Source organism: Marmota monax, unplaced genomic scaffold (genome assembly GCF_021218885.2).
Source record: "Marmota monax isolate L192 unplaced genomic scaffold, Marmota_monax_Labrador192_F-V1.1 WCK01_AAM20220418_F8-fsc00193, whole genome shotgun sequence".
Classification (NCBI taxonomy): Eukaryota; Metazoa; Chordata; class Mammalia; order Rodentia; family Sciuridae; genus Marmota; species Marmota monax.
Window position 1 is genome coordinate 3,778,653 of NW_026695203.1, and position 26,452 is coordinate 3,805,104.

Here is a 26,452-nt window from a genome sequence, read left to right on the forward strand (position 1 = left end):
ACAACAGGGAAGGAAAGGGACTTTAATGAAAAATCAAAACATAGGGAGCCAAAGTGCAAATTGTCCACCCCCCATAGGGGGGCCATCCTGAGCCCCATGTGTATCCCCTCATCCTCCTTCAGGCCCCCAGCGGAGGCCTAAGGCCTGGAGCTTCTGCCTAAGGTAGCTCTTGAGCTGGGGCAGGCCTCTCTGTGACTCCAGTTCCTCAAAGGGCAGCTGTGGGGAGAGGACACTGGGTTACCTGCATGGCAGGGGTGAGGATGAGGATCAGGTAGGGTGCGGCCTCTCACCGGCAGGAGCTGGTAGCCCATTAGGCCCAGGTGCCGCTCCCTCAGGGCACGGGAGCCCAGCAGCACCCTGCCATCACGGCAGAAATGCCAGCGTTCACGCAGCATCAGCACCACCCTGGAGAGGAGTAGACATGTTATGGGTGCTCTTGGCCAGGGGGTCAAGATTCCCGCACCCTGCTTTCTTACCTTTGGGCAGGGTCACGGGTCGTAGGATTAGAGGCAGCCTGTCCCTGTGGACAGGACCTTGGTGGGTAAGGTAGAAAGGGGTCTTGGGTCCTCACAGGAAGCACAGCACCAGAGCTGCTGACACACAGCAGGAAGTCTGCAGGGAAGAGAGCCAGGGCCTTAGCCTAGCTCCACTTCTGGAGCTGCCCCCCACCTGGAGCTCACCTGTGCAGTAGCCGGGAGGCACAGTCAGGTCCTGGCGGTATTTCTCCTCCCCCAGCAGCTGGCGCAGCCCCTCAGCTACTATGTCCTTGTGACTGAGGGGAAATGATACTGGTAGAAGACAGGCCCCAAGTCTCATCCCAGTCTGTCCATAGCACCAACACCCAGGAAAAAATCCCTTGACTGGTCAGGGCCCATTTTTTTCCCCTCTAGGACCACTAAGCACAGTGGTGCAGGTACTGCTGTCTATGGTCTCTAGCTGTTCTACTGTGCTTCTCTGGCTCTCCCTCCCCTTACCCCAGACTGCCTGCCCACCTGTACTTGCAGCGGGCACGGTCGGTGATGAGTGGCTGGGGAAAGATGGGCACTTGCTGCCTTCGGGGAAGGCGGGGGCCCCGGTATCCTGGGAGCTCCAGCTCCACAGCCGCGTCAAGCAGGGAGAGGTAGCGTCGAACAATCAGAGCGTGAGGGGTGCCTGTGGGGAGGTGGGGACTGGAGCACCCTGTGTAGGCCAATGATCCCTGGGTGCTCCCCTGACCTCTGGGGTCTCAGGCCCCTCCAGCCATCCTCTCTGCATACCACTGATGTGGTTGATAAAACCCGGGGAGAAGACAAAGTGCAGGGCTCTGAAGGGCAGGCACCGTAACTGGCACAGTGACATCAAAATGTTGACTGTGGCCAGGGGTGCCACCCCTGCCTCCCGAGCCAGGATCCTCTCAAGGCAGGGCATAAACTGCTGCTCCAGGGGTAGGTAGTTCAGCCGCCCAAAGGGCAAGACCAGCTTCTGTACCACCTGTGGAGAAGAGCAGCATGTCAACTGGCAGGAAGTGCTGCTCCAAGTCTCTCAAGCTGAGTGTTAGGCAGGAATGGCCTAGCCTGTAACGTCACTGTCAAGGCATAACACTCCTCTACCCCAGCATATACACAAGTTCAACAGTATAAGCAGTGTCTTTGAGCCAAATGTGACTAGACAAGTAGAAGGTACATTCTGTGGGGTCTGGCCTGCAGACTTGGAAAAGCAGGACAGGCGGAACTAGGATGAGGCTGAGTGCTTTGGTACAACTGCTGAGCTCTTGGCATCCATGTTGTTCATGGGGGTTGGAAAAGCCAGCACAGAGAGGGCATGGAGCAGAGCTACCTAGCTGGAGTGTTTCTGCCAGAGGAAGAGGCTAGTCACGCTGGACAGGAGGCTAGGCTTGACCAGGTCACTGAGGATGACTCACAGAGGAGCATGGGAGGGTGGGAGGCAAGCCCACCTTGCTGCTGAGCTGGGCTTCCTGGACCACCAGGAAGTGGGCAATGGCTTCCAGAAGCTGGGGCTCCCGCAACCGATGCCGAGCGAGATGCTGGGCCAGAAGGACCATCACATGAGGAGTCAGTTCTTCTGGCCTTGCCTCTGTGAAGAACAGCCTTCACTTCATGCTGGGCCCTGACCGCTGGCAGGCTAGACTGTCAGCCCAGACAACTTAATTCCCATGTCCTCCTCAGCCCCTGCCCTCCATTTGCCTTCCACCCTCCAGCACCTGCCAGGCTGCTGATCAGATTCTGCCTCGGATACCGCAGGAAACGGGGGCAGCTCAGAGCAGCTTCTAGCCTTTGTCCACCACGGAGGACAGGCTGCAGAGGGGGAGGTGGCTTTGGAGGGAGACGAAACCTTCGCTCCTGCTCCAGGGCACACACCAGAGGTCCATCTGATGGAAAGCCTGAGAGAGGAGGCAAAGGAGGTCCTGCTGAGAGAGTTGTGCTGTGTTTTTCTAATCATGGGGTGAGTCCTGACCTCTCTCCCCTTCATTTCCTGAGAGGGAATATACACTCGAGTTTATGTGAAAAGACTGGAGAAATGTGAAGTTTCAGGTGGATACGTATCAGAGCAGTCTGTCAGGGAAAGCTTTATACAAAGGTGGCAAAAGGCCCTCAACTCCTGCCAAGAACTGCAGTGGCTTCTGAGAGCACTGTAGAAGGAAGCTGGGGTGGCACCCTGTGAATCTGGAATGAATGCTGTTCAACTTACGACATCTGTCGCGGATACAGGAGGGGCAGTAACAAGTGCATCTGGGTATGTGCTACTCCTGGGCAAAAGCAGTGACCTGTGTACTGTTCTCTCCCTTTATCCTTCCCTAAGCCCCCACACCCCCAGACGCCCTCCTCACCAAGTAAGACTGCAAGGTGCAGACACACGTGGATGGTATGAATGTCAAAGGAGGGGCAGTTTCGGATGATGAGCTGACTCAAGTCCTGCAGTGTGGCCTGCTCCACAGGAGGGGGCCGAGGCTGAGACCCCAAGAGCTGGCCCAGGCGACGAAGTGCCACAGGATAGTGGTGGGCGCGAACCTTGGTGGGGTTCTGGCCCAGCCAGCGCAGTAGCTCCCCAGGACTCTTCGCCTGTTCCAGAAGCCGCTGCAGTCCTTGCACATGGCCTGCACGGGGCCCTCCTCCAAGAGGCCGGTCCCCCCACTTGCTGGGCCCCAAACAGCAGGGCTGTACTGGAGGGATCAGCAGCAGGCCAGACAGCCGAGCAGGGGAGGCCTGAGCAGAGAGCAGGACTCGAAGCATGGAGTTGGGTGATGGAGACCCTGAGGGTGGCCCAGAAAAGGGGGTGAGGTTTCCTCCAAAGGGGCAAAGGACTCAGTCTACTCCTTACCTCACTCCCCATCCAGAGGGGCCTGGAGTCTGAGCTACCCTCTGTGACTGCTCTGGTCCTGTTCTCCACCCTGCCCTCTTTCCCTTTTCATTCCTTGAAACAGCAATCCTAATCCTTCAGTGTGCTCAGCGCAGCGCAATTCACAAAGCAATTCCACATGCACTATCTCCTCTGATGCTCCATACAGGCCGATGAGGAGTCGCAGGGCTGGCATTACCTCATTTCACAGGTGGAGAAACCAAGGGCCAGAACGACGAAGAGGTTAAGTTAAGCCCGAGGTCATTCACGGGTTAGTGGTCGCGCCCAGCCTGGAGCCAGGACGGCCCCGCGATGCGCCCTCCCGACCACCTTCCCCTCCCGCAGGAGGCGGCGGCGGCACGGAGGGCGGAACGCGGGCTCCGCAGCAGGACGGTGCTGGGTCCCATGCTGGGCGCTCCCACTTGCCAGCTGCGTGACCTTGGGCAAGTGGCTTCGCCTCTGCCTAAGTCTCCTCACCCATGAAAAGAGAACACAGCGCCCCAAGTCGAAGGGTGCGCGCGGAGAAGAGAGCGCAGCTTTGAGAAGGCGAGGAGTCCGCGATGCTGGGGGCCCACACACCCGCCCTGGCCCGGGGACGTCAGGAGACCGTGGCCACCGCCGCTAACGCCAGCTCCCGCCGCCCTCCCGCGGCCCGCCCCGCAGGCGCCACCCTACATGACTCCCCGGGCCCCGCGCAGGTCGCTCCCTCAGTCGGTCTCGGGGCCCGAGAGCCGGGCTCCCCCCGCGGCCTCCTCATCGGCGGCCCACCGAGTCCGCCATCTTCCCAGCAGCCCCCGAATCGCAGCCTGCACGCCAATCCCGGCGCAGCGCTCGGCCGGCAGAGACGTGGCTCCCGACAGGCGCTGCGAGCCGGGGCGCCTTGAGCCCGCCCCCCGCTTCCGGGAAGTGCGCGCGTGGCGCGCGGGGCGGGGCCACAGCTGGAGGGGCGGGACTGCAGAACCAAAAGCTGAAGCTGGCGGATCTGCAGAGTAAGGGGTCAGTTGCCGGCCTGAGCAGGTTGCAGGGGCCTGAGGGCCTAGTACTCGTCGTTTCCCCTTTTCTCCCGGAGCAAGGCCTCCCCGCCCTTCCCACCCCAGCTCCGCACAGACGCACAACAGAGTGAAAACTTCACAGTTATTTTAATCTGCACAAGTTCCAGAGAATGCCTCTGCCCCTCCCAGCTCCCTGTCACCAGCCTCCCACAGTTCCTAGGTGCCCAAATCAGCCAAGGAGGTCTTGGGACTAAGGATGGCTGAGTCCAAAGGCAGAGCACTAAGACGGGCCCAGGGGAGTGGGCCGTATTCTTTGTTCAGGGCCAAGGCAACGACAGCAAGTGCCTGACCCTGAAGAGCCAACTGTCAGTGAAGGCTGAGGGCCAGCAGCCCCAGAAGGTGGTCCAGAGCCATGGAGATCACAGGGGCGGGACTCTGCCAGTTCCCGGAGTCCCCTGCGACGCAGGGCTGGGCTCCAGGGTAATGGGAAGAGGCAGGCTGGAGAAGCTGGCCTGGGCAGACAGCAGCTCCCACCACGACGTGGGGAGTGAGGTCCAGAGGGGTTGGCTACACCACCAAGAGCCCGTGGAGGCACTATGGGCGGTACATGGCAAAGGCCAGGAGACTGAGGAGCAGGGTGAAGCCGGCTAGGCCCAGGGTGGCGGTCAGGGGAAAGAAGGGCCGGTACTGGATCTGGCAGTACCAGAGCAGGAGCAGCAGCAGCAGCAGCAGGGGCAGCAACAGGCTGCCGATTTCCAGCCCGGAGGGGCCTGGCTCTGACCCCGGTGGACAGGGGGGATGTGGAGAACCGACCCTCGTTGACACGTGGCAGTGGAGTACGCAGTTGGGAGGGAGGTGAAGGCTGCCCAGCGTCTGACTGTCGTCTCCTAGAAGCTGGCCTTGGTAGATGAGTCGCACCTGGTGTTCCCGGCCGGGAAACTGGGTCCTGAGGAGAGAGGGACCTGGGTAAGAGAGCAGGCCTCAGGCAATCCTAGTCCCTTGCCCAGAGCAAGGCTCCCATTCTTCCCTTTTGCCCTCCACACACCACCCAGCAGTGGCCTCTGGGAGGCAGTCTGTTGCAGGGGAACAAGAACAGTGTACACTTTGGGCAGCTCCATTCCCTCAAACTGAAAATAAGGGAGGAGTCTCAGATATTTCTGGTGGCCCAGTCTATCTCACCCCATTCTTTAGCATTTGATTCCTACCCTCTTTCCCGCTTACCTTTTCAAGGAGCCAATGGTGTCATGAGGCCAGGCTCTGGCCACCTGCTCCGAATCATTGAGGAATTTGAGCCGTAGCACGAGGGGCTCCTGTGGGGAGTCTGGGGGTGGTGTTGTTGCAGTGACTCCAGGCTCTGGCGGTGCAGCTTGACCTCTGTGTCTCAAACTGGGGGACTCGGCCCCTGGAGCCTCTCCTCTGATGCTGTCAGTGGCTGCCATGACTTCGCTGGGCTGGGCTGGCGTTGAAGTCCCTGGTGGTTGGGGCAGGGTATCGGAGCCCTCCGTGGTATGTGTTGAGACCCAGGCAAGGGCCAGCACCAGAAGGCAGGCAAGCACCGCAAAAAGGATGGTCACCTCATCACCCACCCCTTCAATCAAGGCCATGGCACCTGCCTGCCGTGCTACCGAGCTGGAGAGGGCACAAAGAACAGGTGAGGGGCTGGCTCTCTGGCCAGGAGCCCTCCTAACTTCGACAGGCTTCTGACCCCACCCTGCCACAATTCTCCCACAGTCCTGATTCTTCTGTTCCCTTAACCATCCTAGTACAGACTGCTCTATATCCCAGTCATCCCAAATTTGCCATGTTTTGCCCCTTCCCATCACCAAATCGAAAGTCCTAACTTTGTAACTTGAGTTCTAGGTCTTCTAGCTCAATTCACAGAAACCCTATCTCCAGGAAGGTGTTTGACCTTCTAAACAGCCGGTTCCCTAAACTTAACCCCCACCAAACTTCACCCTAAAGCTTACCTGTTCTTTTGACCACTTCATCTCAAAGTTTTGTTTACTCCTTCGCCTATTTCACCCCAAGTTCATATAATGCTCTGTAACTAAGTTTCTCCAAGAGGCTGAAAAAGGGTCTTCAAGCCCACCTCACCCCACCCCTTCATTTCTAGCCTTACCATTTACCCAAACCCCACCCGCGGCACGGGACTCCTTCCCAAAGCTTCCCCCACACCAAACGTCAAAATCCGCCCTTGGGCAATCTGGAGTCTCTGCGCGCTGCCACCCACCCAGCAGGTCCCCTCTTGGTCCACCCAAACCCTCCTCGCGGCAGCTCGATTCCGCGCCTCCACGGGAAGCCTCTCCAAACCCAGCGGCCGCCAGACCCAGATCCAGTCCAGGAACCCAAGACTGCGCCCTCCCCACCCCCACTGCTCCATCACCCCTCCCATCTTTCTGCCCCCCGAGCCACAGGAGGGCACAGCCGATCCCGGGGCGGGGCGAGGGCGGCCCAGCCCAGACCTGGGGCGGCGGGGTGGGCGCGGCCAAAGCGCGGGGACTCACCGCCCGGCTCCGCCAGCTCCATCTCGGCCCCTCGGGCACTTCCGGGCGGGAGGCGCTGAGGTCGCAGACACCTGAGGCACCGCTCCTTCCCAGCCGCCGCGGCCCCGAGCATTGTGGGATTTGTAGTCCGCGCTGGCATTGCCCGCCTTCCGCCCTGCGGACCCACGTGCCGGGCTCGGTCCGCTGCTCAGGCTGTCCGCCTGTCCGCCGCAGTCGGGGCTGGCGGGGGCGACTCGGGTAATTGTGCTATTCGGCAGAGATTTTGACCTCAGCAGGATTCGTCCCCTTCGCCGCCAGCAGCCAGGGCATCTGTCACTCCAGACACCAACGTCAGCTGAGCACGTCAGAGCACCCTTGTTAGTGATGCAGTGATGAGAGCGCTTGAGAGCTCAGGTGGCCACTACCCCGGTTTTCCCTATGTCAGAGTGGACGCCAGGAAGCAACTTGGCCTTCCAATTTGACGCTTCAGCCCAGAGCTCAGTAGGCGTGAGCTGTCCCATCGGCCAGCTGAGGATACCTGTCTTCTTCAGGACTGGCCCCTCCTCGATCTTACCCTCACAGAACTGTGAAAGAAGAGTGGACTTTGAGCACAAGACCTGATCCTAAGCTTAATCTGTGCTCATCGGCAACTCATTCTCTGGTGGATTGTTAAATCTCATTAAACATGTTTCTTCGTTTCTAAAATATACTTCATAAGTCCATTGAAAATTGAGAAATTCGGCATTTTATTAAACAAATGTGAAAACTATGTAAGATTTGTACACAGTAAATATTTGCAGTAGGATTTTCCCTCTTTCCTCTGGGCTCCCTGTAGCCACAGGAATCACTCATCCTGAATTTTATACATCAGTCTTTGTGGGGATGATCAGGTGCTGAGGATGTAACCCAGGGCCTGGTACGTGCTAAGCAAGTGCTCTTCCACTGAGCTATATCCCCAGCCCTACAGAATAGCCTTGATTCAAAATAATCTACCCTAGTCTTCCCAATGCCTCATGCCTACTTGTGGGAGCAAGTGCCCAAAATGTTGCTTTGGTTTAGATTTATGAAGTACAGAACTAATGTCAGTGGCATATGCTTGTAATCCCAACAACTCTGGAGACTGAGGCAGAAGGACCACAAGTTGAAGGCCAGACTCAGGAACTTAGCGGGGTCCTGAACAACTAGTGAGACTATCTCAAAATAAATAAATAATAGGATGGGGATGTAGCTTAATGGTAAAGCCCTGGCTGGATTCAATCTCCGGTTTAAAAAAAAAATTACAGAACTAACTTATCTCTACCCCCTATTCCTTCATCTATGCTACAAATATTCATTAAATATATACATACTATTTACCAGGCATTGTGCAAGATGCTAGGAACAAAATGCTTTATAGACCCTCTCCCTGCCCTCATGTGGCTGTCATACTAATGGAAGAGACAGACTGTGGACAGCCCACCATTTTTAAGACAGGTATGTGCTGGTGGTTAGGGCAACATATTGGAGGAGCCCTTTCCTTTTAGCATCTCTCTGAGAAAGTATATTTGGTAAAGCTCCTTGATGTCAATTCTAATTAAGCATCTAAAAGAGATGTTAGGGTTGCTTTTAGAAATGAAAAGCAACAGAACTAGGTTTTTTGTTGAACCAATCTATTTTGCAGATGAAGTTCAGAGAGGGTACAAGACATCCTCAAGGTCATATAGACAAACTTAATATCTCTCAGGAGCTTGGGAGGTCCCTAGTTTGCACCTTTGGAAGTAAAATTTAGGAATGGTGACTGTGTTGGTTGGTAACTGGAGCAGAGTTGTATAGGTAGCTGAATGGCAGACATCTTTATGCTAGGAAAAGATCCTGCTTGACCTGGGAAATATGCGCCAGTATTACTCAAAAGATCCCTGGGTGTGAATTCTGGCAGATTTATTTGCTGGGTTTTAGGGAGTGTGTATGTGTTGGGTATGGGGGCTAGCAGAACTGCAGATTGCTTCAGCAATGAGAATGCAGAGAAACTGGGACATTTGGGACACTGAAGGGAGCTCTCTAGCCTCAGGAGAGGAATGGCAGGATGGACACGGAGGTGAGAACAAGGAAAATTTTAAGAGCCATGGGGGCTCTAATGAGTCTCTTGATAGGGGGGAGAGAGCACAATTGATTCCTCCCTCTTTTCCTCTGTGCACCTTGGGCAGCATTCAGCGAACTCTCCCCAGCCTGGCACGGAGGATCTTTTAGAAGAAGCCAGTCATAAGAAGGGCGAAGATATTGTTCATCACTGTCATTTCCACCGACTCTGAGATGAAGCTCTCAGGGAGAAGTGGAAAGAGCGGCTGGGAACCAGCCTCTGAGCTGTAGCCAGCAGAGGAGACCGGGGCAGGGCGCCAGGGAGAGAAAACCCCCGGGGCGGAGTAGTCTCTAGGGCTGACCTCAGGGCCCGGGTACAGGAGAGTCTGTGCTGCACTGAAGGCAGGACCACATAAACGAGGCGCACTTGAGCCTCGGAGGGCTTCGCTGCTAATCAGTCGCGTTTATCAGCTCCCTCAGGCGCAGGGCACTACTAGGGCATTGCCCAGAGATACGACACCCGCCCAGACCAGCGCAAGGAGGCGAAAGCGACAGCCGGCCGAAAGGGGCCGGGACAGCAGTGTCGCGGCTCCGGTGGCCCGAGAGCGAGCTGGGAGGGGGGGGGGGCTAGCGAGCGGGCGGAAGGGCCGAGGCCGGGTGGGCGGGGCCGGGGCCGGAGCGCGCAGCTCAGGGGTGGAGGCTGCAACGCCAGCGAGCGAGCCAGCGAGGGGCGGGGGCGCAGAGGGGCGGGGGCGGGGGTAACGGGGAGGGGGGCTCCGGCTGCGTGTGCCGGAGCCGGCGGGGGCGGCGGTGCGTGCGCATGACGCGGGGGGAGGGCCCCGGCCGCGCGCTCCCGGTCCCGTTGTTGTTGCCGCTGGAGGCTGCTCCGAGGCAGCGGGATCGCGGCGCCGAGAAGCTCCCGGCGGCGGCCACAGCGTGTGCGGAGGTGCCTCCTGGCCTCGGCCCCCGGTCTCCGGCCCCATGCACTAGTCCCGCGCCGCTCGCTCCGTAGTCCCGGCCTGGCCAGCCCCGCGCGCCCGCTAGCCGCCGCCGCCGCGCCGCCCCGGGCCCCGGTCGGGCCCGCCTCGGGCCCCGCGGCTCCGGTGCCATGAACTTCCAGGCGGGCGGGGGGCAGAGCCCTCAGCAGCAGCAGAGCTTGGCGGCTCCGGGGGCCGGCGGCGGCGGCGGCGGCGCGGGGGGCGGCGGGCAGTTCGGCGGCGCGGGGCCCGGGGCCGGGGGCGGCGGCCCCTCGCAGCAGCTGGCCGGTGGGCCCCCCCAGCAGTTCGCGCTCTCCAACTCGGCGGCCATCCGGGCCGAGATCCAGCGCTTCGAGTCGGTCCATCCTAACATCTACGCCATCTATGATCTGATCGAGCGCATCGAGGATTTGGCGCTGCAGAACCAGATCCGGGAGCACGTCATCTCCATCGAGGGTGAGCAGAGCCGGGGGCTGCGGGAGCCTGAGTGTGCTGGCCCCTCCATCCCCGGCCCGGGGTTCCATGGGCCCAGACCCACCCAGCTTTCACCCTCAGGGGTCCTTACGCGCCCGAGGTCTGGGCCACGCGGTTTGCTGATCTGCTCTGTAGAGTCCAGGTTCAGGCTTTGGCATATCTCGTCCAGGGACACTTTGGGATTTGGGGATCGGTAACGAGCCAGGGGACACGTTTTCCTTTCATTGTGCTCCAGGGTGGTGTCGCCCCGGGGACGAGTGCGCTCGGAGTTGCGGGGTGGGGAATGGGGGCTGGGCCCAGATCTGGTCAGGCATGGCCAGGAAGGGTGGACGCGACGGATAGCCTCCGCGGGCTGAGAGGTGGGGCCGAGACTCTGAAGGCTTCTTAGCTGCTTCCTGGGCCCTTCCCAGCGATGGGGCTGGGGTTCGGAGCCTCTCCTTAGTGGGTGGCAGCTTTCCCGGGCCCAGCGCCCGCTGGCCTAGGAGGGTGGCGCTCGCCGAGGCTCCCTCTCCCGACTCACACCCCCAATGCCGCCGCGGCCTGGCGGGCGCGGGCCAAGCCTGGCGCGGGGCTGGAGCGCCGCGATCGCGTGGGAGGCGTCGGCTGGTCCCTTGGCAGCTTGGTCGGGTCCCGACCGCGCTGGGCAACCGCGCCTGCTTACTCTGAAGGCTTGCTGGAGGCTGGCGGGCGCCGACTGACCTCCAGGGACGCTGCGCCTGGCGTCAGGGACCGGAAACCCCAGGCTACTGCGCTTCCCAGTTTTCTTTTCTGTGGGCTCTTGAGTCCTGGACTTGTGGCTGCTGAGGGGCACAGTAAGCCGGGGCACGCTGCTGGCAGATGCCCGACTGCCTCTGAAGTAGTGGGAGCCTGCTGTACCTACAGGCACCCCAGTGGCATGGTGACCTTCCAGCAAGCTTGGGCAGATGGCCCTCACCCTTGGCCATCTGCTTCCTTCTCTCACTGTTTGAAGGGAGACGCCCACCAGCAGGTGGTGGGTCTGGCCTTAGTGGTAATGCAGGGAGAGTTAAGGCCAGTTGCTGATGACGTGGAGTGGACAGGGGCCTGTCCACTACTTGGTCCTTACAGTTAGGGTTACATTCCTATCTTCATCCCCTTGTGTGAGGCTCTTGGGGCTCCTGCACCTGAACACCCCCTTTCTGTTTTTAGCCTCCCTGTAACTGGGGAAGGAATATTGGGTTCCTTGGGAGTAGAAGGCCCCATTTAGAACTCGGGGCCTGCCCTCTTATTGTAACATTCCAATCTGACTTCCTTCTGTCCTTTTCCCAACCTGCTCTCATCTCCTCTCTCTCAAGGCTAAGTTCACTCTGAACTAATTAGGTGACTGAAAAAACTCATTAACATGGATCTGAGTAAATGGCCTGAATCATCATTGTGGCTGGGGACCAGGGGATGGCATTTGTGTGAGCCCAGGGCCCCAAACAGAGGAGATGTACTTTTTTTCCCCCTAGATCTGAAGGTGGTGGGGTAGGGAAAAACCTTCCCTGAGCTTCAATGTCACCTGGAGGAAATATGAAGTTCTTGATTAACTCCAAGGTGAACTCCCCAGCCCTTTAGAGAGGTGAAGATATTTGGTGGACAGTCACAGAATGCGGGAGACTCTTCTGTGCTGTGAAGGCTATGATTCTGGGATACACTTGGGTTTTTTATTTTAAATTCATCATAACAGGCAGAATTTCCCCTCCCTCTTGACCAACTTCCCCATTGTGGTTTGGAAATACCCCACTGTTCCATCTGCTTAGCCTGGAAGTTTGGTATTGCTATCATGAAATCCTGGGACTTGATGTCTCACTGTCACCAGACCAGTCCAGTTGCTCCTCACCCATCTGTCCTTAGCTCTCTGCCATCCCTTCCCCATCCCTGCTGCCCTGCTCTCTGGGGAGGCCTCCTGGCTCCTTCCCCCTTCTCCTCCTTCCCAACCTCTCTCTTGGAATCTGTCTTTGTTACCCCCACCCCTGCTGGCTTTCTCACTTCTGTCGCCCCAGCTTTTCTGCTGTAGGCAGACTTCAAAAAAATCCAGACTCCTTCTCCCATTTCGGCCCTGTATGCTTCCTGCTGTAGAGCTCTCCATCTGCCAAACCATATTGCTTCTGTCCTGCAAGGCAGTGTCCCCACCTTCCAAGGTGGAGGGAAACAGCAACTTCTTGGGTGTGTCAGGAAAGAGCCCCCTGTGGGCTGAGCAGACTTGGGCTGTTACATAAACAGAGCCTCCCAGGAGCCTGTGCTTCCAGGGAGGGAACCTCTTTGTGGAAAGGGGCAATATTTCAGAGCCCAAGAAACCCTCTTGTTTTGGCCAGTGCTTTGGTGGAGGGTTTTTGTTTTGTGGTGCTGGGGGTTGAATCCAGGGCCTTATGCATGTGAGGGGAGCACTCTACCAATTGAGCTCTATCCCCAGCCCGTTGGTGGAGGGTTTATTTGTCGCAGCTCTGAAAGTGACAGAACCATTTGGCACTGAGGAAGCTCCATGAGCATCTGATCTTCTGGCCTCTCTCGGTTCTCTCAGCCACCCGGTCCTGTGTCCAGGGCTGGAGGAAGCAGGGGACTGTTAGGTTTTCCTGTGTTGCAGGACAGGATTTGGGGGAAGGGGGCAGATTATTTTGCGAAGTTCCTTTCCTACTAAAGGCCAAGGCTAGAGAAAACTTGTCCATCACTTTGTCTCCGAGAAAACAAGAGAAGTGCCTCCCTGAGCCTGCATGGGGCCTGGAAGGCACACCATACACAGGACCTGTGAGCCACCTCACCTCCTGGGGCAGGAAGAAGGGGACTAGGAAAAGGAAGGAGAGGAAGCTGATAGGACTGGGGAAAGGTGGTGCCTGGCTCTCCCTCTGCACTGCTCACTCCCAGGGAAGAGGGTGGTCCTCTGACTCGCGTTGATCTCTTAGAAAGAGGGATGCAGGAGAACCAGGGTCAAAATCCAAATGAGGGACACCAGGCCAAGCCAGCCAGGATCCAGGAGAAGCCGTTGGGAGAAGCAGCCTTGGTGGGGCAGGGTGGGGGGGATGTCCTGGCAGGTGGCCTGGAAAGGCCTGCTGGCCCCTGAGCAGGTGTGCCTGGGGAGTGCTGCTCCCTGGGGATGGCGTGGGCAGGCAGGACTCTGGGCCTGGAAGTGGACCATGACTACGTGTGTGTGCGCCATATGGCTACTATTGTGTGTGCAGGAACTGGGCTTTGTCAGCTAGATGACTTGTTCAGTTTCCCCTTTGTTTTCCCATAGAGTTCGTGGTTTTTTTTTAGAATGGAGTTCCTTTGAGCATTCCAGTTGGCCTGGTTGGGCTCTTCTCACCCTTGCCCGCTCACTCCTGAAGTTCCCAGTTTGCCCGCCTACCCTGGTTGTGGGTGCAGTGACATCCTAGAGACAGTAAGGTGAAGAAATGTGGATTTCTTCCTGTTTGGTTCAAGCCTAGGCTAAGCAGAGAAGGAGCACCAGCTGGGGTTAGGTATGTTGGGGAAGCTCAGAGGGACCTTACTGGAGGGTCCCAGTCTCAGCATCCACACCCTTCCTGGTGGGGCTCCCTCAGGCCTGTCTGTCCCACGTAGGGTATTATAGTGGGCCCTGTGTTTCCCAAGACAACCTTGTGATGGGGAAAGGATAGGAATGATGATTCTGTTTGGAGACTGGAAGCTCTCCTGAACCAGTTTGCCTTGCTTCCTGTTCTGGGGGTGGTCTCCACCCTGGCCGTGACTTTCACTGTAGGACCTGCTGACCTGGGCATTACTCAGGCCAGGCTCCCTAAAGGCCTCCTATTGGAGCAGTCTGGAATGGGCCAGATCCATTTCTTTCTCTGTCACTCTCTTGGTCATTTGGGCAGTTGGCTGCTTTAGGAATGAAATAGCCACTTCAGGAGTGGCTACTTATGTAGGACTTTGCACACCAGGGTTCTAGGAATTCTGCAAAAGGGAATACTCATGTGGGTGCTGGTAGGCAGGGAAGCTGTGTTTGTTCCAGATCCATTTATGTAGCTCCTACTGTGTGGCCCAGTTGCATCTGGCACCTCAGAAAGCAGGAGAACAAAGGGGAGGATGGGGGAGAGGATACAGGAAGTGCTGGGCTTGGCTGCCCTGGGGAGAAAGGCTCAGCAGCAGCAGAGGTCAGAAGGCACTGGGAGTGGTAGCAATAAAGCCCAGATTTTCAGAAAACCAGGGCAAAGCTCAGAGACCTGGGGAGACTCATCATGTTCCCTGCCCTCAAGGTCAGAAGGGGGGGCCTGGAAAGCTACCCCAGCCTTATCATAGGCTGCATGACCTCAAGGTCAGCCAGGTGGAAAACTTCCCTCATTCCACTCAATCCATGGCCTCTGACCCAGGATACCTTACCAACAAAACAGCCCTTCCTCCTAAGTACCACATGTCGTCTTCTAGAATCATCTATAGATTTCTTCTTTCCTCAGATGATTGCCAGGCCTAGAGCGGCTGGGGCCTGAAGGCACATAGAGGTATTCAAGGCACAGCAAGGTGGTAGTGAACATGGTGGATTCTGTGTGTGTATCTGTAGGGGACAGGTGGGTCAGACAGGCAGGACTCTGGGGAAGGAATTATTAATGCTTCCTCCTCTATTTTTTTCCACCTTCCCATGTTCTAAGAAAACATTGGGGGGGGGGGGCTGGTGCTTCTCCTTGCAGGACACAGGGTATTCTGGGAAGGTCCAGACAGGAGTGGGGGATGGGGTGCATGTAAGTGGGCTCGCCCTGACTGTGCCCACACTGTGCATTTGTACCTGTGAGCCCTCTGCCAGCTGTCTTCACACCGTTGGCACAGACAAGGAGGGAGCTCTGCTCTGCCTTTTTTTGGAAAGCAGGCTTCGGTTGAGAGTACTAAGGTTTGGGGCAAACCCCTTCAACTCCCAATGGCACTGTGTGAACATTGACCCAAGTTGCTGCATTCACTTTGTACTACACAGGTAACTTGAAGTTAGTTTAATCCGATTGTTTCCTTCTGCCTCCCCGCTGCACTCCACTGCACAGGCCCAGGGCAAGGGGCAACATGGAGCCTGGGCTGCATGGAGCCTGCTCTGGAGTAGGCCAGGGAGGTGAGCAGGCCATGCAGGTGCACAGTGTGCCTGTTAACGCTCTTTCATCTTCCAGCCCCGTCCTGGAGACTGGAGGAGGCCTCTTCACCACCACGTGGCTTCCACTCGTGTTCTCTGAGGAACCTCTTTTTTTTTTTTTTAATATTATTTTTCAGTTTTCAGTGGACACAACATTTTTTTTAAAATTTTTTTGTGGTGCTGAGGATCGAACCCAGTGCCCCGTGCCCCGCGCATGCCAGGCGAGCACATTACCTCTTGAGCCACATCCCCAGCCCGAGGAACCTCTTTTTTAGGTTGGCAAGTGACCTGTCCATTTTGCACAAGGATAGCGTATGACTTAGAGTAGGCTTCCTGAGGCCACAGAGCCAGGGATTTTGCCTGGTGTTCCAACTCCAAGTCAGGTGCTACTCCCTCACATGGATGGACTAGAGAAGGTTTGGCCAACTGGCACCGGGTCAGCCTGGACAGATGGCTTCTAGGGAAGCTTTTTGAGAATCAAACCACCCTGGAGCCTAACTCACGGAAGCTGTTAGAGTATAACTTAGGATGGATCAGACTCTTCTTTGCTCTAATATTCTTTTGGGTGTCTTGAATCTCCAACCAGGCAGTGGCACTCAGGGGTATCACTCCTGTCCATGAGTTGCATGGGTGTAGCATGCATGGAAAGATGCTTGTTCCAAAAACAAATAAAAATACATTTAAAAAATTTTTTTTCATTTAAGCCAATCGTGGTGGTGCATGCCTCTGATTCTAGCTATGCGGGAGGCTGGGAGGCAGAAGGATCGCAAGCTGGAGGTCAGCCTAGGCAACTTAGTAGGTCTCAAAAAATAGAAAGGGCTGATGGTGTAGCTCAGTGGTAGAGCCACCCCTGCGTTCAATCCCCGGTACCACACATGCAAAAAAAATTTCATTCAAATATATGTGTCAGCATTGAAAGTAAGTGCATCCTTGCTGTTACCAACTCGGGTGCAGAAGGAAGCCGAACATGGCTGTCCTGCCTGGAGTTTCTGTTGTCAGTGGGCTGCTGGGCTCCCTTCTATTCTAGGCTCTTTTCCATCATGGCTGTTGGATCAGTTTCATATTACTGGTGTTTCACAGCAAAGGTGGGGCTTTGTGGAGGATGGTACATGGGGAGAGGGTGTTCCTCAGTCATTTTCTTATCTGGCAGCTCTTGGAGTGGGAAGCAAAACGACCTGGGTTCTTGTCCCTGCTCTGCCTCTACCTGGCTGGGAAAGCTGTGGCAAGTGGCCTCATGGCTCTGGGCCTATCTTCCTAGAGTCCCATTCTGCTTGGGTCTGCACAGGCAGCCCTGTAGTTGGAATACCGCTTTCTGGTCTGGTTCCCTTTGTGAAGTAAGGGACCAAGCTGGACTCGGAGCTGTGTCCCAAGCCTGCCTTATCTCTTGTGGCACTTTGAGACATGCTGCCTTGAGCCCTCAGGGAGCTCATAACTAGAAGAGACCCTGTAGGGAGATGGGAGGTTTTCTGTCCCTCAGTTGCCTCTCCTGAAATGGGGAGGGGGTGTCATAACAAAGCCAGGGTCTCAGTCTTGACCATGCTGAGGATCTGCAAGGTCACACATATACCTTGCTTGGGACAGTGGCTGGCACATAGTAAGCACATGTTGACTGGAGACATTATTCTAGAAGGCTGCTCAGTATCCTATTTATGGAAAGGGTATGCTGTTTATTACCTACATCCTTGTACATTTGTCTGATCATTTCCTTTGGACAAATTCCCAGAAGAAAATGCTAAGACTATAGATTATGCACATTTTTAGGACTTTTGCTGCCGTTCTGACTCCGAGGGGTAGAGACAGCCTTTTTCCTGTCCCGCTTCCCTGGCAGGTAAGGGAAAATAAAGATTAAATTCTCTTCCTTGGGGTTACTCTGATTACTGTTTATATTTATTTAGATATTTATTTACTAGTAAGAATCATTAAAACTTTTTGTTGGGGCTGGGGATGCAGCTCAGTGGCAGAGCACTCGTAGCATGCACGAGGCCCTTTGTTCCATCCCCAACAACAACCACAAAATATTATTTTTTTTTGATAATTTTAATATTTCTTTTTTAGTTTTCGGCGGACACAACATCTTTGTTTGTATGTGGTGCTGAGGATCGAACCCGGGCCGCACACATGCCAGGCGAGCGCGCTACCGCTTGAGCCACATCCCCAGCCCACAAAATATTTTTTTATTGCTCATTTCCATTTGGCTTAATTCTGTTCCTTTCCTTTACTCAATTTTCTCTCTTTTTTTATTTTTTGAGAATTTCCATATTTGTTTTTCAGTTTTTTCGTCGGACACAACATCTTTGTTGGTATGTGGTGCTGAGGATCGAACCCGGGCCGCAAGCATGCCAGGCGAGCGCGCTACCGCTTGAGCCACATCCCCAGCCCCTTCTCTCTTTTTTTAAAAAACAAAACAAAACATTTTTTTTAGCCCCTTATTCCTCTGCTGTGTGGGGCACAGAGTATATAGGCAGGGGCTGCTTTCTTTGTCTTGCTGTGCAGGAGATGGAACCCAGGGCCTCATGCATGACAGACAAGCAAGTGCTCTTATCCCTGAGCCACATCCCCCCACCACTGGGGATTGAACCCAGGGATGCTCTACTACGGGTCTATACCTCCTCACCCTTTTTGTGTATTTTTAAGATTTCAAGACAGGGTCTCACTAAGTTGCTGAGGCTGGCCTTGAACTTGCTGTCTTCCTGCTGCAGCCTCCAAAGTAGCACAGCATTCTAGGCGTATGCTGTGCACCCGGCTTCAGATCCCTCTTGGTTTGTTGCTCTTTTTTTCTGATCAAATTTAAAACAATTTTAATCACTCTTATGTAGATTTTTCTAAGTCACATGTTTCTCTGTCGGAAGTTGGGCCCCGTCACAGTCTCCCTCAGTGCCTTGGCCCCACTGGGCCGAGTGGAGAGTGGAGCTGGCCGCGGTCCTCTGAGGGGAGGGTCTGCCCGCTGTGCCCAACTCCAGTCCGCGTGGCCTCGCGTGGCCCTGCCGTTGGTGCTTTTGTGCCTGTTGAAAGCGTGTGTTTTCTTGCTTGTCAGTCAGTGCCCCTTCTTGCCACGGATGGTGTTCCTGCCTGTGGCAGTCCTCTCTTGCCTTTTCCTTTGATACTTTGATGGCTTACAAACCCAAACCCAAGCTCGAGGAGTAGAATGAGAGCCAGCCACAGGGGAGGCAGGCTGAGAGATCTGGACCCCACTCGGGGCCTCCCGCTGTGCTCCTGTCCGGGTGCCTGTGTCCCTCTGTCTGGGCTTGTCCAGGGACCGTGGGCCTCGCTTCTGTGCCTGGAGGATTGTTAAATAGACCCTACAGGAAGGCCCTGGAGCTTTTGTTTGAGAAGAATTGTAAAGGTTTGACTGCTTACTCTGCAGTCCCCCTGCCTGGTTATTGCTTCTAGATTGTTCTAGACTGTTCTGCATTGGTGAAGTGGTTGGAGCTATATAGGGAGAGTACGAACCTGCTCCAGAGACAGGCTGCCTAGATTTGAATCTCAGAACTACCTCTCTGGAGCTTTGTGCCCTTGGGTGAGTCCCTTGACTTCTCTGTGTCTTGTCTTCATCCTTGGGGAAATAGGGGTAATCAGCATCTGGTTCATAGTGCTGCCATCAAATGAGCAAACAAATGTGAAGCCTGGGGACAGCCTCCGTGTACAGGAGAAGCTCCTGTGTGGCGGCCGTCGTGTCCGTCCTCAGAAGCTGGCGTGGCATCTCCCTTTGCAGGCTGGAGAAGCAAGACTGAAGGAGATGGCATGGGTGTGGCACCTTGTTTCTGTCTGCTCCTGAACCCCAGTATGGGCACTTAGTGGGCAGAGTGTGCGCACATTGGGTAGCCTAGCTAAGCCCAGGGCCGAGGGTGCCAAGTTGGCATTTGAGGTTCCAGTTATGGGTACATGTCCTGGGGACCCTGTATTGACATATGGGATCTGCATGTTCACACAGGCACCTAACATTATCTCTATTTTATTGTTCTGTCCGTTTGAAAGTTTCTTTTCTAGGAGCACTGTGCAGTAGACTTAGGTGAACCACGTATGAATTTAAGTTTTCAATTAATCACATTAAAAAAGTAAAAAAAAAAGTAGAATTCTTATTATTAGTATTATTATTAGTATTATGTGGGGGGGGGTAGTGCTGGGGATGAAACCTAGGACCTTGAACATGCTACTACTGACCTGTACCCTGCGCCCTTTTCTTATTTTATTTTGAACTGGGGTCTCACTAAGTTGCTGAGACTGACCTGAACTTGTGATCTTCCTGCCCCAGTTTCTTGCCTTGCAGGGGTTATAGGTGTGTGCTACTGCATTTGGTTTGTGAAATTCTTTTTTTTTTTTTTTTTTACAGTATTCTTCAGCAGTATTCTACCTCTGTGGTATATCCCTAGCCCCTCACTCCCTTTTAAAATTTTTTATTTTGAAAGAGGGACTTGATAAATTGTTAAGGCTGGCCTCAAATTTGCCATCTTCCTGTCTCCGTCTCCCAAGTTGGTGGGATTCATAAAGTATTCTATTTAATCCAATATAGCCAACATATTCTTATTTTAACATACAAATTTTTGGTGAGATATACTGCACTTTTTTTTTTTTCATACTAAGTCTAAAAAATCCACTCTGCATTTAACCCCCTTGGACCTCTTCATTTAGACTGGTCACATTTCCAGTGCTCATAGACACAAGGGACCAATGATTCTGGTGTGTTACCTAAAAGATAACAAACAAAGAAACTTGTTGGTTGTGGAAATTGGACATGTAAGTGTTTATTTTTGATTCACCCTTTCAGAGGCTTGCATTTAAAATTTTACAGTGTTGGGTCTTTCCTGCAAGTACTGCTGTTTTCATTTAGTTGCTCAACAAGTATTTACTGAGCACTTACAGCTGCTGTGGAAAGTGATCACAGACATCGTTTCAAGGTGTCATTATTCACAGTGGTTCTTCATCCTGTGTATTTTCTTAAAACCTGGAAGGCAGCTGTTGTTGTGGGGAGAGTCACAGGACTTGTCCATGTTCAGGGCTTCGTGGCGAATCAGATGGACATCTAGAGGCCTCCTCCTCCAGGCCTGAAGTGTCACCTCGCTCAGATCTTTCTCTCCTGGCTTTGCTCCTGTCCGTGGGAGGTGCTGTCCTGCGGCTCTTTTGAGGGCTCCCTCATCACATTCTGAGCTACCTGTGGGCCTCAGGGGAGCCAGCCCTCCTAGCCGTCACAGCCTGGAAGATGCTTGGTGAGAGATGGGGCCCTGAGCCCCATCCGAGGACACGTAAAGGGGACACTGTCCCCTTTACAAGTAGGAAGTGATCTCACAGTGGCCAAGCAGTGTCCAGGCTTACTTGGGGAGCTGGGAGTGCCTCACTCCCAAGTGCTGCCTTCGGTTTCCAGGACCAGCCCCCTTGCCCTCACCAAGAACCAGTGCTGCCTGCTCTGCCCAGAGCCTGCCCACACAGGCCACCCTTGCCCCCTTCTGGTAGCCCCCTGCCTAGCCTGGCTCACTCTGCCCACCTTTAGCCCTGGCCTAATCCCGCTCGTGGCCTGGAGCAGCTGCTGCCTTTCCTGGCTGGCATGTGTCACACGCTCGTCTGTTTCAATTGCCTTTCTCTGCTGGACCCTGAGCCCTGTGCCTGTGATCGGGCTGCCCAGTCTACTCCTGGGTCCTGGCCAGCGCCAGGCCTGGCTCAGTGGATGATTGAACCCCGAGGAGCCTCCCTGTCTCTGTGCTGGGTCAGAAAAGCCGGGTCTCCCGAGTCTGCACTTGAGACCCAGCTCAGGAATGTCCTGTAGGACTTGAGGCCAGGGCTGCTCTGGGCCAGCAGAGGTGCTGCCTGGGGCTCTCTCAGGCCAGCTGGGGACAGGGGTAGTGAGGAAGTGTTTCTAGGCCTTTGGCCAGACATGGGGACCTGTCACTTGAGGTTCTGAGGAGCCTGTGGGATTCCATCCTGCTCCATCTCAGGTGGCCCATGAGAAGGTGGCAGTGCATTGAGTGCCCTGCAGGGGTCAAAGCCCGGACTCAGGAAGTCACGGGAGTCACTATGACCTGATTTTTAGTTCACGTTCCTGCTGGGCCGCCCAGCTTGCCCCTTAGACACAGACAGAGCTGCTGGTCACCTGTTCGGTTAGGAAATCCTCCAGGAAGTGCAGTGTGACTCTCTCCCAGCTGAGGCTGGGAGCTGGGGTACAGTGAGACAGGGTGAAGGGACCCAGGTGACAGTGGGGTCTGAGATAAGGAAGGAAACTCACGGGGTGGCGGCCACCTTTCTTTCTGTGTGGTGTGGGGACAGTGAGTCCCACCAAGCTGTGAGGATAAGGTGGGGGGTCCCTTGAATCCAGGGTAGGGGACACCAATGATTTCACATCAGGAAAGAGGAGTAGAAGAGACTGAGACACAGACTTAAGTCCAAATAGTTACATATTGATACTCTGCACGGTGGCTCCGAGGGCAGGCTCCGAGGGCAGGCTCCGAGGGCAGCCGTGGGAGCAGCCCTGGAGTATGCCGGCGTCTTCCTTCCCCCGAGATATGAGAACTCTGCTCTGCACTTCATGAGCATTGGGCCCACCCAAGAGACAGGGAAGATGCACTTCCTGGGGACCTGGAGAGGGCTGAGGAGGGCCCAGAACAGGCTGAGCTGGGAGGAAGGAGGCTCAGAGAGGTTGGAAGAAATGATTTCATGGGTATGTCTGAGAGGCCACTTTCCTGCCCCTCTCTCTGCTCCTGGGCAGGAGGGTAGGCTGGTGTCCAGGTGGAAGGATCCACAGGGTGAAGGCAGGGTGATAAAGGGGTCCGAACCTGGGGACCACAGTACCATAGCCTTTTCTTCCAAGGTACCCCAAACTTGATCAGCATAATTTATTTCTGTCACAAGCAGGGGTAGCAGTGACAGCCCTGCCCAGGCAACCAGGCTAGGACCTGGCCTTGGGAATGTGCTGTCCTGAGCAGGAGTAGACCGAGGTCAGGAGCAGGTAGTGGTGAGCTGGTACCAAAGGAAATCGTGCTGACAGAACAGCCAGGAACCTTGTCTTGGGAGAATCCACAAGGGCAGTGAGTAAGCTACTGCAGTACCAAGGCCTGGGCGTGAGGTGGCCTAGGGGGTGCCACAGCAGACCTGCTGCCCCCGACAGTCACCACCACACAGGGTTTACTGGAGTAGTGATGTTATCATGAAAGCTGCAGGCGTAGTGTGTTTTTAAACTATGCAAACGTGCCACCCCACACTCTAGCACTTTGTGTTTGTGCTGCAAATGTCACAAGATTGACGGCTCTTGCTGTGGGTGATGGGGAGTTACAGGGCTGGGGCGGCAGGACCTGCTCTGCCATCTCAGAGGGAGCAGCAAGGAAAGCATGACTTCCTCTTTAGGCTCCAGAGGAAGCCCCTGTTCCCTCCTCATTCTTGTCTTCGTGTAGTTTTTAGAACATCCTTTCAGGGTGCATGTTGACAGCCCTCGGGCAGGTGAGGAAACTGAGGCGTGGAGGCCAAGGAATCCGCCCAGGCTTCTTACTCATCCTGGGGGAGGCAGAGCTCAGACCCAGGAGCCTGGCCTCAGCTTGTGCTCTGCCCAGGATGTGCTACTGTTCCATGAAGAAATGATAAAACTTTTTAAAATAGGGGAGAAAATTACAAGACTACTGGACAACCTTGGCATGAGGGCCCCTCCTAAGCCAGCCAGGAGGCCAGAATCTGTAGAGGAGATGACAGCTCACTTCTCCAGCATTTTTTTTTAATGACATTGAAAAGTTTGATTGTTTTGTTTTACCCCATGTGTTCTCTTCTCTCTCTTCCTCTCATTTTCCCAGGCAGTTGCTGGCATGATGATACTTCTCCCTGTCAGGGACAGGCTTCTCCAGAGGCCAGGCACGTCCTCTCTGTGACCATAATGCCAGTGTGGCACCCAGGAAAACTAACAGGATTTCTCTAATACCATTTAATAGCTGACCCATAATCAGATTTTGCCAGTTATTCCCAGAATGTCTTGTATAGCCTTGGTTTCCCAGATACGGAGGGAGCTGGGAAGGACCAGGGGCTCACATGGGACCTTTTCCCAGCACCCCGGCTTTCTGAAGAGTTAGGCAGTTCTGGTGGGGATGGCCTTTGTTCCAGAAGCTTGCAATGGCAGCCACCTGGGGAGGTTGCACTTGCCTCTCCCAAGTGCTGCCCGTGAACTTAGTCGGTCTAGAAGCTTGACAGGAAACCATCCTGGAATGTGCTGCAGGCCTGTGCTGCAGGCCTGCATCGAGGTTGGCAGGGTAACAGCTGCCAGGGGTCCTAGTTGGGGGGATTCACCCCCTTAGTAAGCAGTCTGTGGGGGTGACATTCCGACCTCCTCAGCTCCCCTGCATGGCTTTTGCATGCTTAAACAACCTTTGCCTGCATTGGCAGTCACGGGATTGTGAAAGGTGACTTACTTTCTATATCTAGATATCTATCTATCTATCTATACACACACACACACATATTTTAGTTGCAGTTGGGCACAATACCTTTATTTTATTTATTTATTTATTGTTATGTGGTGCTAAGGGCCTTGCATGTGCTAGGTGAGCATTCTAAACTGAGCCACAACCCCAGCCCCTGAAAGGTGACTTTGTAATCTCGATGCCCTCTGCCATCAGGGGTGTTCTGTCAGGAAAGCCTCTCCCACCCTGACCTTTTAGCAAACCTTCGTCTCTTGGATTTGTGTCCTTGTTCAGGGGTTATAGTCCATCATGAAATTATGCGGTTCAGTCCTCTTTCTGTATTACGTGGTGCATGTGCACCACATAAATGGTTAGCACGCCTGTTCCGCAGAGTCCCCAGAAGTAAAGGGGAAAAAACCCCAGGAGAACATCAGGCAAAGGACAGGGTCCGAGAAGGAAGAGAAGGAAACGTGCGGTCGGAACATGACGAGGGGCGCCCTCGCCAGCAGTCAGGGAGTGCACTCCTGTCCCAACAGCAGCAAGGGAGTCACTGCTGATGCTTCGTGGTGGGCAGCTGGGCATTCCCCACTCGGCGGTGGGTGAGTGGGCACGAAGAGTGAGTCAGGCCATCTACCAGCGTGCAGTCTCGAACCCAGTCATCCTGCCCTTCAGAGAGCTCCTGGTGGAAAGGAGATGTAGGTCCACAGGTGCTGATTATAGCCTGGCTTGGCCTCAGCAGGGCAGTGGTGAGTAACAGAGGAACGTCACACTATGACATGTCACCAAGCCGACACTGGAGTGGGCCAGGCTGAGCCCACTGACCCAAGGAGGCTGCCAAAGCATCCAGTCTGCACTGGCCCTCAGTGTCCTGGGCTGGGGCAGCTTGGTGACACATCAGAGGCAGAGCCCTGTTGTAGTGTGATGGGGTGGGGGCAGGGATGACACCCAGGAAGCTGTTGTGTTTTCAAATCCTAAAATAAAGATCCCTGGCATCGCCCACCCCAAACTTACTTGGGATCCTACCCTGACTCTGCCTTTTGTTCCCAGGTGGAACAGTCTTCCATTTCTGTTGCTTCTTTTTTTGGGGGAGGTGCTGGGGATTGAACCCAGGGCCCTGTGCATGCGGGGCAAATACTCTACCAACTGAGCTATATCCCCAGTGCCTCTGTTAACTTCTTTTTATAAAAATAATGAACCCTGATGGGCACAGTGGCACACGCCTGTAATCCCAGCAGCTCAGGAGGCTGAGACAGGAGTTCAAAGCCAGCCTCAGCAATGGTGAGGCACTAAGCAACTCAGGGAGACCCTGTCTCTAAATGAAATACAAGATAGGGCTGGGGATGTGGCTCAGTGGTTGAGTGCCCCTGAGTTCAATCCCCGGAACCCCCCCAAAAAAGTAATGAACCCTCCAGGAACACTTCAGAAAGCAGAGTGAAATATACATTAAGAAAGATATGAAGAGGCAGGAAAAATCGCGTCACCCAACCAGGTGCAAGCAGGTGGCCGTGACACCATTTCCACATGTTGCTTTCTTTTTCTGCTTTACACAAGTCCTTGTCGCGTAGTTTATTTTTTTGTGGTGCTAGGGAATCAAACCCAGGGCCTCGCGCATGGTAAGCAAGCTGCTCTACCACTCAGCTCTATCCCCAGCCCAGGATTTTGTATCTGGTTTTTCGAAAAAGAGTAAGTGTGGCCACCTGTGCAGGCCTGATGTTCAGAGCTTCCTGGCCTCTGGGCGGCTGTGCCATTTTCTCCTTTTGTAAATGCCATGTGTCCCTGGGAGGGGAGCGCTGGCAGCCCTCTAGAGATCAGCGTTCGTGCCTTGTGGCCCAGGTATGGGGGAGCAGGGAGTCAGGGATGGGAGATCAGTGAGGGGGAATCTGAGAGGGCTCTTTTTTTGGTACTGGGGAACTGAACCCAGGGTCCCTTTACCACTGAGCCAAATCCCCAGCCCTTTTTTTATTTTGAGTCAGGGCCTTGCTAAATTGGTGAGCCTGGCCTTGAATTTGCAAGCTGCCTGCCTTACCCTCCTGCCAACGGGATTACAGGTCTACACCACCATGCCGGGCTCAGAGGGCTCTTTTGGGGAGGGGGGATCTGCTTCCTTTGGAAGGAAGGCCAAGGCTGGGCTGTTCCTGGATGGGGAGGAGGAGAAGGTAGGTGGGAGCTGCTTGAAATCTGAACTCTGACTTTGGAGAGGTTCAGGCTTCAGGCCTCGCTCAGCAGGCCCTGAGTCAGCAGAGACTGCCGCAGGCCAGGGAAGCAGTGGCCAGGCCTGAGGAGGCCAAGGGCATGTTAGCCAGCTGAGCAGATGGCCCGGGTTCAAATCACCTACTGGCCGGTGACCAAGTTACTTGGCTCTTCATCTGTAACTGGGGAGATTCCTGGCACCTTTCTCCCAGGGTTAAGTGGGTTAATGTGTCAAGTGCCCAGGGGGCCATCCTGTTCAGCAAGGTGTTGCTATTAGCAAGTGGCCAGTGGTGTCCCATGTGGCTGCTGCCTTGGGGATCAAGGACACACATCCATTACTCAGCTGTCTGGGGGACACTGGCCAGAGGCTGTGTGCCCCCTGGAGGAGGCCCAGGAGCCCACACCCCGTAGCATAAGGTGAGAGCACATTGAACATGAGCTTGTGCTCAGGCAGAAGATTCACTGTGGCTGTGCAGAGGAGGCCAGGTGCTGTGGGGCCCCCCAGACTGTTCCGTGG

The 26,452-nt window shown here is 55.0% G+C and overlaps 3 protein-coding genes and 1 non-coding gene across 10 annotated transcripts in view; 1 reads left to right on the forward strand and 3 right to left on the reverse strand.

The window, feature by feature from the left end:
- Positions 1-6: 6 nt before the first annotated feature.
- On the reverse strand, positions 7-4,195 carry Fastk (Fas activated serine/threonine kinase). 2 transcript variants are annotated; one of them, XM_046429872.2, is made up of 10 exons: positions 4,012-4,195; positions 2,828-3,250; positions 2,201-2,380; positions 1,901-2,073; positions 1,257-1,470; positions 993-1,152; positions 681-772; positions 477-612; positions 291-405; positions 7-216 (listed from the first exon to the last, which is right to left on the reverse strand). In XM_046429872.2, exons 1-10 carry the CDS (start codon positions 4,091-4,093, stop codon positions 109-111), a joined length of 1,683 nt encoding a protein of 560 aa, XP_046285828.1. In that variant the 5' UTR covers positions 4,094-4,195; the 3' UTR covers positions 7-108. The 2 variants fall into 2 exon arrangements, with proteins under 2 accessions (XP_046285828.1, XP_046285829.1); XM_046429873.2 differs by having other exon boundaries at positions 1,934-2,073; positions 4,012-4,194.
- Positions 4,196-4,456: 261 nt separating this feature from the next.
- Positions 4,457-6,955, reverse strand: Tmub1 (transmembrane and ubiquitin like domain containing 1). Of its 4 annotated transcripts, none has more exons than XM_046429875.1 (3): positions 6,833-6,955; positions 5,550-5,957; positions 4,457-5,274 (listed from the first exon to the last, which is right to left on the reverse strand). In XM_046429875.1, exons 2-3 carry the CDS (start codon positions 5,930-5,932, stop codon positions 4,923-4,925), a joined length of 735 nt encoding a protein of 244 aa, XP_046285831.1. In that variant the 5' UTR covers positions 5,933-5,957; positions 6,833-6,955; the 3' UTR covers positions 4,457-4,922. The 4 variants fall into 4 exon arrangements, with proteins under 4 accessions (XP_046285831.1, XP_046285833.1, XP_046285832.1 ...); XM_046429877.2 differs by lacking the exon at positions 6,833-6,955 and adding an exon at positions 6,559-6,682; XM_046429876.2 differs by lacking the exon at positions 6,833-6,955 and adding an exon at positions 6,296-6,427.
- A 3,004-nt stretch (positions 6,956-9,959) lies between these two features.
- The window catches only part of Agap3 (ArfGAP with GTPase domain, ankyrin repeat and PH domain 3), a 52,586-nt gene continuing 36,093 nt past the window's right edge, over positions 9,960-26,452 (forward strand). For all 3 annotated transcript variants that reach the window (XM_046429863.1, XM_046429864.1, XM_046429869.1), the window contains exon 1: positions 9,960-10,299. In XM_046429863.1, coding sequence (XP_046285819.1) covers positions 9,975-10,299 — 325 coding nt within the window. In that variant the 5' untranslated portion in view covers positions 9,960-9,974. The remainder of the gene's footprint in view (positions 10,300-26,452) is intronic.
- On the reverse strand, positions 24,831-24,903 carry Trnaa-cgc (transfer RNA alanine (anticodon CGC)). The gene has a single exon. It is a non-coding gene; the product is annotated as a tRNA-Ala (tRNA).

Coding starts and splice junctions, on each gene's coding strand:
- Fastk (XM_046429872.2), bottom strand. CDS start 4,093: ATGAGGAGGCCGCGGGGGGAGCCCGGCTCTCGGGCCCCGAGACCGACT. Junction 773..992: donor CGTGCCCGCTGCAAGTACAG/GTGGGCAGGCAG, acceptor ATTTCCCCTCAG/TCACAAGGACATAGTAGCTG. Junction 406..476: donor ACCCGTGACCCTGCCCAAAG/GTAAGAAAGCAG, acceptor ACTCCTCTCCAG/GGTGGTGCTGATGCTGCGTG.
- Tmub1 (XM_046429874.2), bottom strand. CDS start 6,148: ATGGGAAGGGGCAAAACATGGCAAATTTGGGATGACTGGGATATAGAG. Junction 5,275..5,549: donor ACCATTGGCTCCTTGAAAAG/GTAAGCGGGAAA, acceptor CTCTCTCCTCAG/GACCCAGTTTCCCGGCCGGG.